Source organism: Hirsutella rhossiliensis (genome assembly GCF_020360975.1).
Source record: "Hirsutella rhossiliensis strain HR02 chromosome Unknown scaffold00004, whole genome shotgun sequence".
Taxonomy (NCBI): Eukaryota; Fungi; Ascomycota; class Sordariomycetes; order Hypocreales; family Ophiocordycipitaceae; genus Hirsutella; species Hirsutella rhossiliensis.
In genome coordinates this window covers 6,038,520-6,052,547 of record NW_025408670.1, presented here as the reverse complement: position 1 = coordinate 6,052,547, position 14,028 = coordinate 6,038,520, and the positions used below count along the sequence as shown (strand labels likewise).

General features: G+C 56.2%; 3 protein-coding genes across 3 annotated transcripts; 1 reads left to right on the top strand and 2 right to left on the bottom strand.

Annotated features, from left to right (window-relative positions):
- Positions 1-920: 920 nt before the first annotated feature.
- On the top strand, positions 921-2,352 carry HRG_05005 (uncharacterized protein; the record flags this gene model as incomplete). The annotated part of the gene is made up of 5 exons (XM_044863476.1): positions 921-1,202; positions 1,250-1,497; positions 1,645-1,837; positions 1,880-2,289; positions 2,337-2,352. The coding sequence occupies 5 exons, from the start codon at positions 921-923 to the stop codon at positions 2,350-2,352; spliced, it is 1,149 nt and encodes a 382-aa protein (XP_044722090.1).
- Positions 2,353-4,906: 2,554 nt separating this feature from the next.
- Positions 4,907-8,543, bottom strand: HRG_05004 (tc5 transposase DNA-binding domain-containing protein; the record flags this gene model as incomplete). Its single annotated transcript, XM_044863475.1, has 5 exons — positions 4,907-5,552; positions 5,610-6,771; positions 6,830-7,067; positions 7,242-7,419; positions 7,468-8,543. The coding sequence occupies 5 exons, from the start codon at positions 8,541-8,543 to the stop codon at positions 4,907-4,909; spliced, it is 3,300 nt and encodes a 1,099-aa protein (XP_044722089.1).
- Positions 8,544-10,934: 2,391 nt separating this feature from the next.
- HRG_05003 (GATA zinc finger domain-containing protein) lies at positions 10,935-12,647 on the bottom strand (the record flags this gene model as incomplete). Its single annotated transcript, XM_044863474.1, has 5 exons — positions 10,935-11,456; positions 11,523-11,761; positions 11,819-12,195; positions 12,286-12,360; positions 12,418-12,647. 5 exons carry the CDS (start codon positions 12,645-12,647, stop codon positions 10,935-10,937), a joined length of 1,443 nt encoding a protein of 480 aa, XP_044722088.1.
- Positions 12,648-14,028: the final 1,381 nt, after the last annotated feature.

The window sequence follows — 14,028 nt, the reverse complement described above, 5'->3', positions numbered from 1 at the left end:
TGTCGCTCTGCCTCGGACGGCTTGCGCTGGATCGAAGACGGCACTGGCAGCGGACAAGGTGAGTTGCGAGATATAGCCATCTGCTGGCTTTTGTCGGATTTAATACACGTAGGCGTAATATTGTACCCTTACAGCCCGTCCTGGCTTTTTCATGCTTAATCAATCCCCTATGTCTGTTAGGAATTTGGTTTGGTAGCTAACTATAGGAAACGGACTTTAACTTAGGTACATAACTACTTCTTCTTTTTTTAGTGTATTAATAACTATGCGTTTAACATTACTGGTTAACTACTAGGTCGTTATATTAAGACAGAGCATATAGATTGCGCCGTCCTTGTTTAAAGAGTGGGTCCGCAGGTAATATGACTATATAAATATATACATAATATGCGGAGAGCAATAGATTTCCCTGTTCATCTGGCTGCAAACGGATATCCAAAGAGTATGTAGCAGTCGACTGACAATACATTCGTTCATCCTATCATGCCCCGCCTGCGCGGCACCGTTGGTTGATTCGATTTGATTGGCTTGGGAGATATGGATGGGTGTGCGGGCGGCATACCATTTATCCGGTGCCGCTAATTACCGCCCATGCCCACGTCATTCACGTCACTCCACGCGTTGGGGCCGGACGTTGGTCATCCCCGCTGACACTTTTCACTATTCACAGTCGACGCAACATGCAAGTATTCCCATATGGCGCGGCTTGTGACCGAGAGAGACCACCCTCCTTTATGCAAGTGTGGGCGGCTAATCATGGGCTTCCAGCTCTCCAAGCGAAGCCCCCGTACCCGCGCCCTGGCAGGCAACGCGTTCCTCTCCAATCATTCATGTCTCGTCGCATATTGAGAGGCGGCCGTTTACCCCGGCCTGGACCCTCCAATGCTTCAACTTGATGCCACTTCTGTACAACACCAGCCATGGCGAGTGTGTGCAATCGAAAGAGACCGAACACAGACCGTCTCTCCCAAGATAGCACTCCAGCGAGGCGACTCAAGGCGGCGAGAGGCCATCGAGAGACCAACTTTCCACCCTCGTTTTGGGACGACTTGTCCAAGGTTTGGCTCACGCCGCGTGCCTTGCGAGAACTCGATCGGCGAAGCAAGGCCCCGCGCCAGCCCACGCTGCCCATAGCCCCGGTTGACGGAGACCTTGCTCGATTTGCAAGACGCGGCGGTCCAGATCTTCGTCATCTCCGAGGGGTAAGTCCCCGTTTGCTTGTTGTCGAGTGCTGTCTAATGCTCAATAGTTCTCTGGCCCGACGCAAGACACGCCCGTCATGGATGCCACTCCATCCTCCTCGACGCCTTCTCGAAGTCGACGGACGCAATCGACAAAGGCAATCAAGGTTGACACCAGAAGCGGCAAGTCTTCCGCATACAACAAGGACTTTCAACAACATCTTATCGACCATAAGATATATCCGGTAGGATACGACTATACGGACGGCCTTCCGGATCCTGAACCTGGCAATTTGGGCGATACTTATGATGAGCTGTTGGCCGAAAGGGCCTCTCTCTCTCCCTCCCGTTTCCCACAGTCAGCGTTCCGAGACTTTCGACAGAGAAACATCCAAGCTACCTTTGAGAGTGATGTCATGGCTACAGTTATTCCTACGATTTGTGGGAACACTAACATTCCTAGGAAGCAAAACGTTCTCTTCACCGAGCTCGAGCCCATCACGAGCGAAAGCGCGGTAAAGCCGAAACCGGACTTCTTCGACGGAGCTCGCCTACAAGACCTTAGTCAAGAGCTCAGGGACGATCAGAATCTTCGATCAACTATCTTCCCCACCAAGCACCCCCGCGTCCCGGTAGCACCAAACTTCTTCCTCGAAGTAAAGGGGCCAGATGGGAATCCATCCGTGGCCCAGAGGCAGGCGTGCTACGATGGGGCATACGGGGCCCGCATTATGCAGGATTTGCAAAAATACGGAGAGGCCGAACCGATATACGACGGCAATGCGTACACATACAGCTCGACTTATTACGCCGGCACCGGCACGCTTCAGCTCTACGCGCACCACGCTACGGCGCCGAGCACCGTAGAAGGGCGGCCCGAGTACCATATGACCCAGATTGACACCTGGGGGATGACTGGCAACGTGGACGCTTTCCGACGCGGCGCTACAGCATTTAGGAACGCCAGATATGTGGCGAACCGGCACCGAAATGCATTCATACGGACCGCGAACGCCAGAGCAGCTCAAGCTGCTAGATTGGTTCAAGAAGACATCACCGAGGCACCCGGACAAGGGCGGCCCGAATACCACATGTCCCAGCTAGGAGCGTATGCCTTGACTGGAGACATCAACACCTTTCGACGGGGCGTTACAGCATTCAGGAACGCTAGGGACTTATCTAGACGGCACCGAAACGCATTCATACAGACCGCGAACGCCAGGGCAGCTCAAGCTGCGAAATTGACTCAAGATATCACCGAGGCACACGGAGAAATCCCAGCCTCTCACGGACAGCCTGGATCTGTGGATCGCTCAGCATATACTGCCTGGCAGCACAATGAGAGTGCGCTTCAGCTAAACATTGCTGACAGCACCGACTACGACGTCCACGACGATAGCGAGGGAGTCGCCACCCCCCGATATTTATACACGGAGGACGATTCACAGAAGCCGAGGAAAGAGTCGGCGGTGTTGGACTGTGGTGATCCGTCACTGAGTCTTGGGTCCAGTTCCATGTCATCGGACACTGAGCGGCTACGGTCTAAGCGTCCCAGGCAATCACTCAGTCCACCTACTAGCTCCGAGAAGACTCACCCTTCTAAGAGCGGGATGCGTCCCGGCACGGGTCCGCGAAGCACGCAGTCTCCCGCACCTGCTACGGCATCGACACAGTCCGGCTCAAGCAAGTCCCAGGGCAAGTGTGTAAATGGGGTTCATGTTGCCGGATCGATTGGGGTGACTCATTCGTGTGGTGAGCAGCCAGAGTCGCGAGTTTGAAGCAGCACAATGCAGCACAGCAGGAGCTACGCTGTGGACACTTGCTATGCCTCACAAGAAACTCGTGGCAGTGAGCTCATCTCTGCTCAAAATCTTTAGGCGTTGTGATTCTGCAGCTGCGCCCAATGTATTTACGACTTGATTCTCGAGAACTCAGTGCAATACATCAAACTACTCGCTCCATCCGGCATCGCTGTCTAGATGGACTCGCGCAGCCGTTTGTCACAGGGCCTCCAAGACATCCTGTAACAATCACGCATGTACTCTTTAGAACCTTCTGTCCTCTCCGTCTGGTTTAGCCCTCCGAGCCATATGGCGGCCTCTACTAAGGCATTAAGGCGCATAGACGTCTCGCCGCTGAAAAGGTAGCCCAGTGATATTAGTTATACCTTTTACCTCGCAGATTTAATATACCTACCCCCTTTGCCGAGCTTGTTGGAGGGAGGCTAGCCCTTTCAAAAATTACGGGCAACCAGCGCAGGATAGGGGAAACATTAAACATCACTATAAAGAGGGGAAGAGGCGATACGAAGGTCTTTTGGCCAGAATTACAAGACAAGGCACGCGGGCGCTGTTGTGGATTAAAGACGATGATCTATCTAGACTGGTGGGAGCAGCTCCTCCTTACAAGCACGTATAGAACTGTGGACATTTCATTCAAAATCCTTATTATCCGATTGGAATGGCACAAGTCTTACAAAAGGACTTGCCAGACGTAGTCCAGAGCCCGGCAGTGTCGTCCCCGTTAATAATAATATAAGTCTCCGCATCAGCATCCTTCTCTCTCACTTTATGCCCGTTTGAACCCAGCTAGGTTTAGGCGTGTGGACGCAGCAAAGACTGTTGAAAGCACTTTCCCGCCAGCAGCGCCACTCGCGGCCCCTTCAACGGCCTCTCCACTCCGGCTCGGTAAGCCCGTAGGTGCCTCCAACAGCAGTATAGGTACAATCCTCACGGCTTTGCCCGTGTGAGAACCAACGAAATTGAAAAATACACCCGAGCTTGAAGGGTCAGTGTAACATCGGCCTCTTCTGTCATAATGAGGGGGAAAAAATTAATAACACGTCTATAATTTTCGAGTCGAGAATTAAAGTTAAGAATTCCAGATTGCCTCGACTCTTGCGTGTCCTCCTCTATTTAAAGTTTCCATCCCGAACTACGTACTCGCTCATCCTTGTTATACTCAACTTCCCGCCCCGACCTTTGAAAGTTCGGTGAGCTTAAGTCGCAGGCGCTCACCTATCTCGGGCATACTTTCAGTTATCAAGCGAATAAAAACCGCAAACACGAGCCACTTGTCCTGGCGTGGAACAGTTGCTTAATCGATGCTCCATGGGCAGCCATGTTTACAAGGCCCTTCACTGTTTTCTGGTGACTGAGAGGGAAGTTCATAGGTTCATGTGGCCCCGTGAATCCAACGACAGATTGTAGTTGGTTGAATCGCCTCAATTCAGTCGAGGGATTTGCTACAGCAACTTTAGTGATTGTACTATATACATAGAAGATAATTATTGCCTGGCTCGTTTTAGGTTATACACGGACAAAGAAAAGTACGGATTTTAGCACCGATATCTATAGTAGAGTGAGATTGTTTTAGCCTATGCCACTTGTTAGTCCTGGCCGTCATCGAGCCAGCTTACACGTGTATGCCTCTGAAATTGCTCAAGAGTCCGCCCGTGTCGGCGGCCTCGCCTCCCAGATCCGCTCCTCGTTGAATCAACTAAATACGAACTGAGCTCGGTAAACGCCGCCCAGCTTACCAGGTGTAATAAAAAATCCATGCTCCTTACCCGCCTGCAGCACATCTAGACTTGGGTTGAGGCAAAACACAAGTCTTTTATGACGCATCGCATGTTGAACCTCCTCCATCAACTCCAAATCTCTTGCCCTTTTCCTCGCCTTGCCCAATCGCCCTGGGCTTCCTCAGATCATAATCGGTTGCCACCTCTAGCATATTGTGTTGGTGCCAGCCGGGTCAACATCGAATTCCAGGCCCTGCAAGATGTCACCGAGCTGCTCGTCTGAGATGTCGACTTCCATGTCCGTAGGCAGCAGACAGGGCAGGCTGACATCCGCATCCACATCTTCGGCTGGCAGGCTGTGTGGTAGCTTGTCCCGTATCCACTCCTTGAACTTCCCGAGGAGAACCGGGTCATCCGCTGCCGTCTCGGTTGACTTGGCTATTTCCCGGGCCTTGGCTTGGATCGCCTCGTCCGTGGGCTGTCGGCCACTGTCCTTGATGCTCTCATCCACGAACCTGATCAGCCCGCCTTCTAGCTCGCGCGAGCAAAACACGCTCGGCAGCCGACAGTTATCCGACGTCAACGTCTCTAGGAAGCTGTTTGCCGCACATTGCCCCGCACCAAACGATTTGGCCCCTTGCCGCATATTCACTCGAACGTTGTCCTCGAAGGGCTCCACGTGGCCCTTGGGGAATGCATACGGCGGCGCGAAGCCGGTACCACCCTGCTCGAGTGCCCAGGCATAACCCGGGGGCAACCCGGGACCCGGTCCACTGACGATGCCAACATCTCGTTTGAATCGTTGCAGCCACTCCGCATTGTCTGCCGCGGTCTGGTTCCACGGGTCATCGCTAAACGAACAAGTCAGCCTCTATCCAAGTCCAGACGGTTCCGGTAGAGGGACCTACTCATCGTAGAGAATCCATCTAGCTTGATACTGCAGCTCCTCGTCCGTCGGAACATGCCGATTGGGATTGTTCGGCGACATGGTCGACTTGACCCACCGCCGCATCTCCTTGGCCAGCCTAAGGTAGCAATTGGCGTCGTTGAGGAAGGACGTCATAGGCTTCGCATTGTTGTTGACGCCTGGCTTCAGCAAGTCCGAAAAGTCGTTATGTCCAGCCGGGACCGAGGCCTCCGACGGAGTCCGGGTATGGTCCGAGGCTGCAGTTGAGGGCTGCGTCGCGCCTTGCTCGGGACAGCTCATCGAGGTAGTCGGGGATCCTTGCTCCGGGGGATGGCGCTGCTTAAAGGCCTCAAGCCAGTGGAAGTTGTCGGCAGCAGTCTGGTTCCAGCCGTCGTCAAACTCGTAGATGATAATACGCGCCTGCTTCTGGAGGTCCTCGTCTGTGGGCTCAACGCCCGCGGATCTCCGCAGCCGCAGAAAGTCGGTCAGCTCACGCTCCAGCCGCGAGTAGCTGTGGATTGTGGAGTCGATGGACTTGGGGTCGGTGGACCTGATGGTCATGTCCTGAACGTCTTCGGTACGTGGGAGATGTGCTCGGCGCCGGAAGTCTGCCAGCCAGTCTGTTGAAGTCGTGATGAGACGCAACAACCAGTTGGCGACAGACTCAGACGGGTGGGTGCAAACCTCCTCGACCCGTCCAACGATCTTGCAAGCCTCCTCCTGTAGCTCGTCGTCCATTGTTGTCAGGCCCAGAAGCTGCTTGGCCTTGACGAAACCCTGCAGCTGGATCTCCATGGGGCACGCTTCAAAGAGATTGTCCTTGCCGTTGATTTTGAGCGACGCGAGTCTGCTCTCGGCGGCACCACGAAGCGGACCGAAACGGGCCTTCTTCGCGGTAGTCATGGAGCTCATAATAAGGTCACGAAACCACGAGTCCTGCGTCGCGACGCCTTGCAGCGACAGCAATTCCGAGGCAAAGATAACACGGCACCCTTCCAGCTGCATCTCCTCGTCGGTCGGCGCCCGTTGATGCTGCTCCCAGTAATTGGCGCCGAAGTAAGCCAACTCCAGTTTGATTAGCTCGTAGGCATTTCGCGGGGACTCGGGAGGTGAATGGGAGGCCACGTATGGCAAGGGAGAAATGCGTTCGTGGTGGATGAGATCTATTTCGCGGGTTAGACACGTATGACTGGCTTGGAGAACGGTGCAGAGCCCACGTACAAGGAGGAATCGAGTTCTCAACCATGTCGAGGACAGGCACATCAAAACCCCAGTCACCCTTCCAATCAGCCATAGAGTAACCAGTCTTGAAATGCTCCGCCAAGTGGTCAACACGGATGGTCCAAGTGTCCATGACGATGCCGCAGAAGCCACAGCGAGACCGTATCTCCGGGCTGGCCACTTTCCACTGCCGCATAGACCAGTCCGCAAACTTGACGTTGTGGACCAGCCTAAGGTGCTGGTTCAAGTGATCTTTCCGGTAAAAGGTCCTCTCTTCCAGCGTCCGCTCCTGGCACGCGGAGTGATTATGGGTTTCCAGATGCGCGTCGTCAGGGTTCGCGAGACCGCAGTAGATGCAAGACAACTGAGCGTTATCTGCATTGATGGTTCGAGGGCCGTTGGGCGCGCAGACCCATCTCTCGAGGGAGAGATGGAGGGACTTTTCATGCCGCTGCCAGTCATGCTTGGTCCTGAAAGTGTCGGTGCAGAAGGTACACTGGAAAGTTTTGAGCGGAGCGGTCAGAGACGTGGTGCTCTCCTTAGCGTGCTTGGGCGCCGCCCTCCGGCGCCGGCGGCGTCGGCCCCTGGCACTAAAGGGGGCGGATCCAAAGGAACCGAAGGAGTTTCGGGAGCCGTGCGAGTAGGCAGAGCTGCGGGAGCCGTTGCTGGATTGCGAGGTGCCCAGACTGCTGGTCGAAGATTGGTTGCAGAGGGATCTGTTGGACCCGTCGTCGGTGTAGTTGAGACTGAAGGGGCTGTTGAGTCTGGAGGATAGGGCAGACGACGACGACGCCGTGACGGCCCTAGCAATGGCTGTCACCGAGGCAGCTTCGTGTTCTGGTGGAGAATGTTCCCAACGCTGCAGCGGGTTCATGGCCTCGACAGCGGGAGTGCCGCGCCTCGCAGGGATCTCGATGGGCCCAGCCCATGCGCCAACATGAGGCGACGTCGAGCGGGGAGGCTGGACTTTGCCCCGGCGACGGGCGTTTGCGAGCCAATTGGTGATCTGGGTCTTGTTCAAGCCCGTCTGGCGCTGGAGAGCCTCCTTCTCCTCGTCACTGGGATACGGGTGCCGATTGTGCGAGGACAGCCAGTTCTTGAGGATGCGCAGCGACTCCCTGGAGAAGCGAGCGCCAATCTTGGGAGGGGGCCCGGGCCTGGGGGCCACAATGCCAACGTCTTCGGCCGGGACGCTCGACGACGGATTGAGCAGGTCAGATAACGACAATGTGGGTGTCATCTGAGGCGTCTCGCGGAGCGGTTCCGCGGTGTACGTAGTCAACGGATGATGGCCGATGACGGGCCAAGGGTTGGCGGGAAGAGTAGTAGCTTCAGCGTCGAGGGTTAGGCCAGCAAAACTGCATTCGACACCGAGGGCCACGCAGCTAGTGCAGTAGCCCCTGTAGCGACCTTCGCGTATCTTCTTGCAAGAGTAGGCGCCGAGGTCACAGTGAAGGCAGGGCACGTCGGTGTGCTCCAGCAAGTCGAGGGCAGGGGTGCCATCCATGGGCAGGTCAATGGCAGCAATGAGAGCGTCCTCATTGTCGTCGACGTGGTCGAGAGCACCAAGATCGAAGCCATCGTCGTTGAAGTTGGCCAAGAAGAGGTCCACGTCCTCATTGTCAGCGCCCGGAGCGATGGCGTAGAGGAGAGGGTCATGTTCGGGGACGCCGGCCTGGTTCCAATCGATAAACTTGTCCATCTCGTTAAGCATGGCACTCGATCAAGACAAAGGCGTGTTGAGCCAGGGCGTATTGAGCCAGGGCGCCAGCGGAAGGGCGCAGGTCCGATGTCACCCAACAAGGGTGAAGGGCGGCGATGACAATTGGATGGATCAGAAATAGAAGCCGCTCCGTCGGGACCGTGAGCCGTGAGCACAAGACACAGGGGCGTGAATTATATTCGTCCGGAGGATGTCCAAGTTCTTGTGTACAGGTAGTAGCAAGGAGAAATGGGAGGGGAGGGCATCAAGATGGGGCGGGCGAGGATGCTTTTGTCTGATGGGCAGAGGTTATCTTACTAATTGAAGGTACCTCGACCGGGGGTATCCAGTCGGGACGAGATTGGAGAAATGCGTGCACGTATAGGCAAGGAAGGCAGGGAGGTGGTGGTGTTGAGGCGGCACCTTCCCCGAACTACATCTGCAGCGGCTCTTGATGTCCGACCGTCGGAGTGAGGAGCGACCACCAGGAGGGGAAACTACCTTTAGCACCTCGGGGTACGTAACTAATACCTCCTGCTCGATACCTTAGGTACCTTAGGTATCCGCTGAGATTCAAGTACGTACAGCCGAGTTCCGGTGTGGAGAGACCGGCTGTTTGATGTGCGATCAGACGCCGTAACTCGTATATGTTTACCGTTGCGCGTCGTCACCAGCACAGCGCGGCTTCTTTGAAGGGGGGCGAGGAGTCACGAGCCGATGATGCGCGCGCAAAATAGATGTACTGTAAGTTACAGCCGGGCCGGCGTCTCCTTAGCGGTCCCGGTTTTCGGCGGGGTGGTCAGGGGTTCCAACGCGCCCAACGGCCCAGTCTTCATGTCAATTCTGCGCCCTTGGGCTGACACGATGCGTCTTGTTCCATGTCGAAGGGCTGAAGGAGACTGGCGTTCTTTGCTTTATATTCGTACACACTTGCAGGTTCTAACAGCATGTACGCACAAATCCAATGAGAGAGTGTGGCAGACTCTCCAGTTCTCGTCATCCTTGCCTCTCCTCTTTTACCAAATAGTTATCCATAGACAGAAGACAATGCTGTAACGACCAATCATGCATTGACCCGACTATCTGGCACGCCGTCATGCCTGTGCATCCGCCACCTTCCCAGAGTCAAGGGGCTGACCAGACCGCCGCTTCGTCGTCAAGCCAGGTCGTGCAAAGAGCCAGTAGATGCCTTCATTACGTACTTGCCTTGCCTGATCCACACTGTACTGTACTGTAGATGCTCTTTGCGGCCAAGGATGCAGATAAGATGTGATAACGCTTGTCTCCGAGTGTCAGATGTGCCGGTAGATGACTCTAGAACCTTCTCTCGTCGTCAATGACTCGGCAGAGGCTACCAGAACCAACGTCCGCTCATTCTCTCCACCGCCCCACCCACCGATCGGCGCCGTCACTTGGTAGGGCGTCGGCGCGCCAGTCATACTGTAATTACGTGTTATTACTTGTCGGCCCTTCCTGCGACGCTCCTCCCCGATCCCGCTTCCGGCACCCACCCCGCCGCCGCCGCCGCCGCCGCCTACGCCCGCGCCTTCCTGGAACAGCTCCTCATGTGCCTACGGTATGCGTCTCAAAGCGCATCCCCCCCCCAATTCTCGACAGATACATACTTTCAGCCCTCGTCTCGAGATTTCCGCCGCTGACCCCAGGTTTCCACCGCTGAAACGAGGTCCTCTGCGCCTCGGTTTCAATGAATGAGTCAAGGTCGCGCCCAATAGCCTTGTCTTCCTTCGCGCTCCGGCGCACCTCGTATTAGTAAGTCGCGTCTCGCCATGGACAACCATGCAATACAGTCAGCTCATGACTTTTCGCCTATGTTTGTCCAACTACACGGCATACTTGTCACCATATCTGTCACCTCCATCGAGCAAACCGTCGGTGCATCTGCTCGAACGCGGGTGATTAGACTTTCAAACCAGGGCAGCTCGTCGCTTATCCGCCCATGCCGTCAGCCGAGGACGTGTAGGTGCCATTCAGCATCTAACGATGCCGCGCAAAAGACGTCGCGAAGCCATAGGGCAGCCAAAGAATCAAAATGTTTCCTGTTCAACGTCGTAAAGGCCATGAGGATCAGACACCAGGACACTGTCACCGCGCTCACGCGGCTAAGCCATCTATGATGAGACCAGCCCATGCAGTCGTGCCAGTCAACACAAGCCCTGCTGGAGGCTGCTGTTCACTCTCTTTTGTGAAAAAGACAACGGCCCGGGTCAAAAAGACCTCAACGTGCCACCAAGTCGCCCACCAAGACTCCGTATCTTCCGTGGCTATATTCCTCGACCTCACATCCAAAATCCGCTTGACTCCTCGCTCTGACGGGAGAAACCCTCTCGTCCAGTCACCAGCATTCTAGATGCTCAAGTCTCGCGGCTTTTCAACTTGGCTGTTTCAGAGCTCCATTAGCTCTCGCTCCTTAGCAGCAAGCAGCTCCCGCATCTGATCCGCCTCCCTCTGCAGAGCCAGCCTGCGCTCAGCCTTGAGCCGTTCGTTTGCTCCCGAATCGCGGGCGCCTTGTACCCCATTCAGTCGCCCAAACCCAGCTGGGTTGGCGGTTGGTGCTGACACGGGGCTGCCATTGGGTGCAAGACCCGAGCTTGATCCTCGAAGCGGTGGGAGCGTATAATCTCTATCGACGCTGCTCGGTCTCGAAATCGGGCCGTCGTGTGACATGGGAGGGTTCAGAATGGATTTGATGGAAGATATTCGTTTCGCGTTGTCGTGGCCGCTGTCCGTCGCGCTCCCCGCGTCTGTCTCCGTCGCAGAAAAGGATCGTTTTCGTCTCGACGAGAGGAATGATGCCGGTGACAAGGACGACTGCCTGTCACTTACGACTGCCGCCATCGAAGACATTGGCGGCAGCCGATTGTCGTCGTTGGGGGGGCTTGGTACGTTTCGCGGCCCTCCTCTCGGCTGGTGATATGCGGCGAGGTCAGACGCAGATGGCAGGGGAGGGCTTTGCCTGCTTGACCCTGCCACCGGCTCGGGCTCAATGGTCAAGGGATGGTCCGGTCGTCGCCGTAGTCCCAGGTTGATGGACCCATCCTCATTTTCCGTTCCCCTCTCGGGCGTCTGGCCCTGGCTGCGCGCGCCCACCGACTCGGCTGATTCGTCCTGCTCCTCTTCCTGCGAGGCAGGAATAACCCGTTTGCGTCTCTTGATTGTGGCCTTTTTCATCGTGACTGGCCTGTGTACCCCGTGGAGCTTGTAATAGAGACCTGTGAACACGTCCAGTCAGTTCTGCGCCCGAGACGAGGCACTTCGGAAACACTAACCACAAGCATTGCAAATTGTGTGTCCGCTCTCGTCCCTCCGCCATAGCGGCGTAATCGTGGTCCCACAGTTTTGGCATGCTATGACAACGGTTGCATCTTGATTCTTCAGTGCCTGAAGAGCGTTCACGTCAATCGGGGTAGGTTCGTCTGCTGCGCCTTCCGCCGAATCCGAACAGCCTTTTTGTCTCTGCGTGACGTTGAGCTGCGCGCTCTTGGACACGCGGTTGTTGAACGCCGGACACCCATTGCAGCCTGCTGCACCACCGGTTCCGTTACAACGTCCACCGCCGGGGCATGTTCCCGTCGGTGTCTGCTCGGCCGAGACGTAGTTTGCGCCCGCCAAGTTCGAGGGCGCCTTGGATGCCGGGTTGGTCTTGCTAAGAGTTGAGCGAGGCGAGCCCGTAGAGACGATACTCGGCGGTTTCTTGAGGCTTGTTGGCCTCGACGTATTTCTTGCCTTCAAGTACAATCCACAGGCATTGCATATCGTCGCTCCTTGGGGGGATCGCCTCCACAACGGCGTTCGAGTGGTGCCGCAATTACTGTCCTGCAGTCAGCACTCGGATCGGCGTTTCAAGACGGAGGTTGAGCCGACTGACCTGCAGACTTGCCCGCCGTGAGCATTACCAGTCTTTGCATTCCCCCCTCCAATGGTAGAGCTTGAACTCGGGACACTCGTTGAACCGAGTTCTGCGTTGATCAGATTGGTCTTTGAGTCCGGAGAGGCGCTGCCGGGAGAGCGTCGGGGCGCCCGGCTGTCCCTGTCAAGCGGAGAGCGGGCCTGGTCCTGCATATCGGCCTCGGCGGTGTCGCGAGCCCTGGAAGACATTGGCCTAGACGGGAGGGCTGTGCGTATAGAACCGGGCTCCCGAGACAGGGCCAGCGGGCCCGCCGAAGGCGTCATTTGGCTCATCAGCATGCAATGATGGGAAGGCCCAAGGAGCGGATAGATGCTTTCGTGTTGAGGGCACCCGCGGGTGGTGGCTCCGAGGCGTAGTGACACCTCTATTCGAGGAGTAGTAGAGAGGAGTGGAGGCCCAATGACGATGGACGTGTGTAGGAGGAAGTCGACAGTAGCTGAAGGCGCGTCGACGCGCAGCACCAGGACCAGCGACGCTTGCGCGGGCGACTGGTGCCTGGGGGTCAAGCCGGGGGATCCGAGTCCGGATCGGGGTGAGGTTGTATCGCTACCACGCGAAAGAGGCTGTCAGGGAACACGGGGCGGAGACGAGCGCGCTGGCTCGCAAGGGAGGAAATGAAGTTGAGGCGAGGGGCGAAGTCTCGGGCAAGACAGGGCGAGAGGAGGAGAGGAAAAGAGACCCTTGCACTTGGCAGTGTTGGCGCCAAGTGCGTGCGTGTAGCGCCTGCACCAGATACCCTTGTCCGACTCGGTGGTATCGCGGGGCCGCCGATACAGAGCCGGCGAGCGAGCGAGGATTGCAAATGATCAGGGCCGGGGCTGACTGGACGAGTGCGCGGTCCGGGGTCAGCAAGGTTTCACTGAGGTAAGGCAATGTGAGGTGAAATGAAGTGGCCTCAGGCAGCGGCTGAAGGGCGCCTCCGCAATGCATGAAACCTTGGTCCGGATTCCCCGATGGCTGAGTCTGCTTGGGTTCACGACGGTCGGCACGCTCGCTGGCGGGCAAAGAAGAAGTGAGAAGGGAGCATGTAAAATGCATGTACCCTGCAGCACCTGCCACGAAGCGTCACCGCCAACCTTTTGACACGCTGCTCGCCCAATGAAAGGCCCGTTGGAAGGCGGTGATTACATCCCCTGCCCTGCGATTGGCCGAGTTCGGAGAGCAGCCCAGGAGATTGGGGCCCATCGCAAACGACAGCAGAGCTAGTCCTGTTTAGGACTGGGCTGCTGATGACTAGGGGTCGGCGACTTTCGAATATTTCAGTGCCTGACTTTCTATCTGTTACAGAGTGGAGGTGCCATGGTGCGTGGCTCCAGCAAAATAGACGACTTTGCACCCGACACCATGGCTTTATCCAGGCTCAAAATGATACAAGCCTTGTGCCTAGTACAATAAGTGCAAGGTACGGATGCTGATTGCCGCTATCTTATCTTATCTTCTCCATCTGACCTCAATCTTGATCTTATCTACCAACTACCGCTCGGGTACTTTGTACCCGCCGATTGGCCCGGCATCGTCAGCAGTACATGCACGTACCCTCGCCCTCGACTCCCCCAACATCGCCCCCAC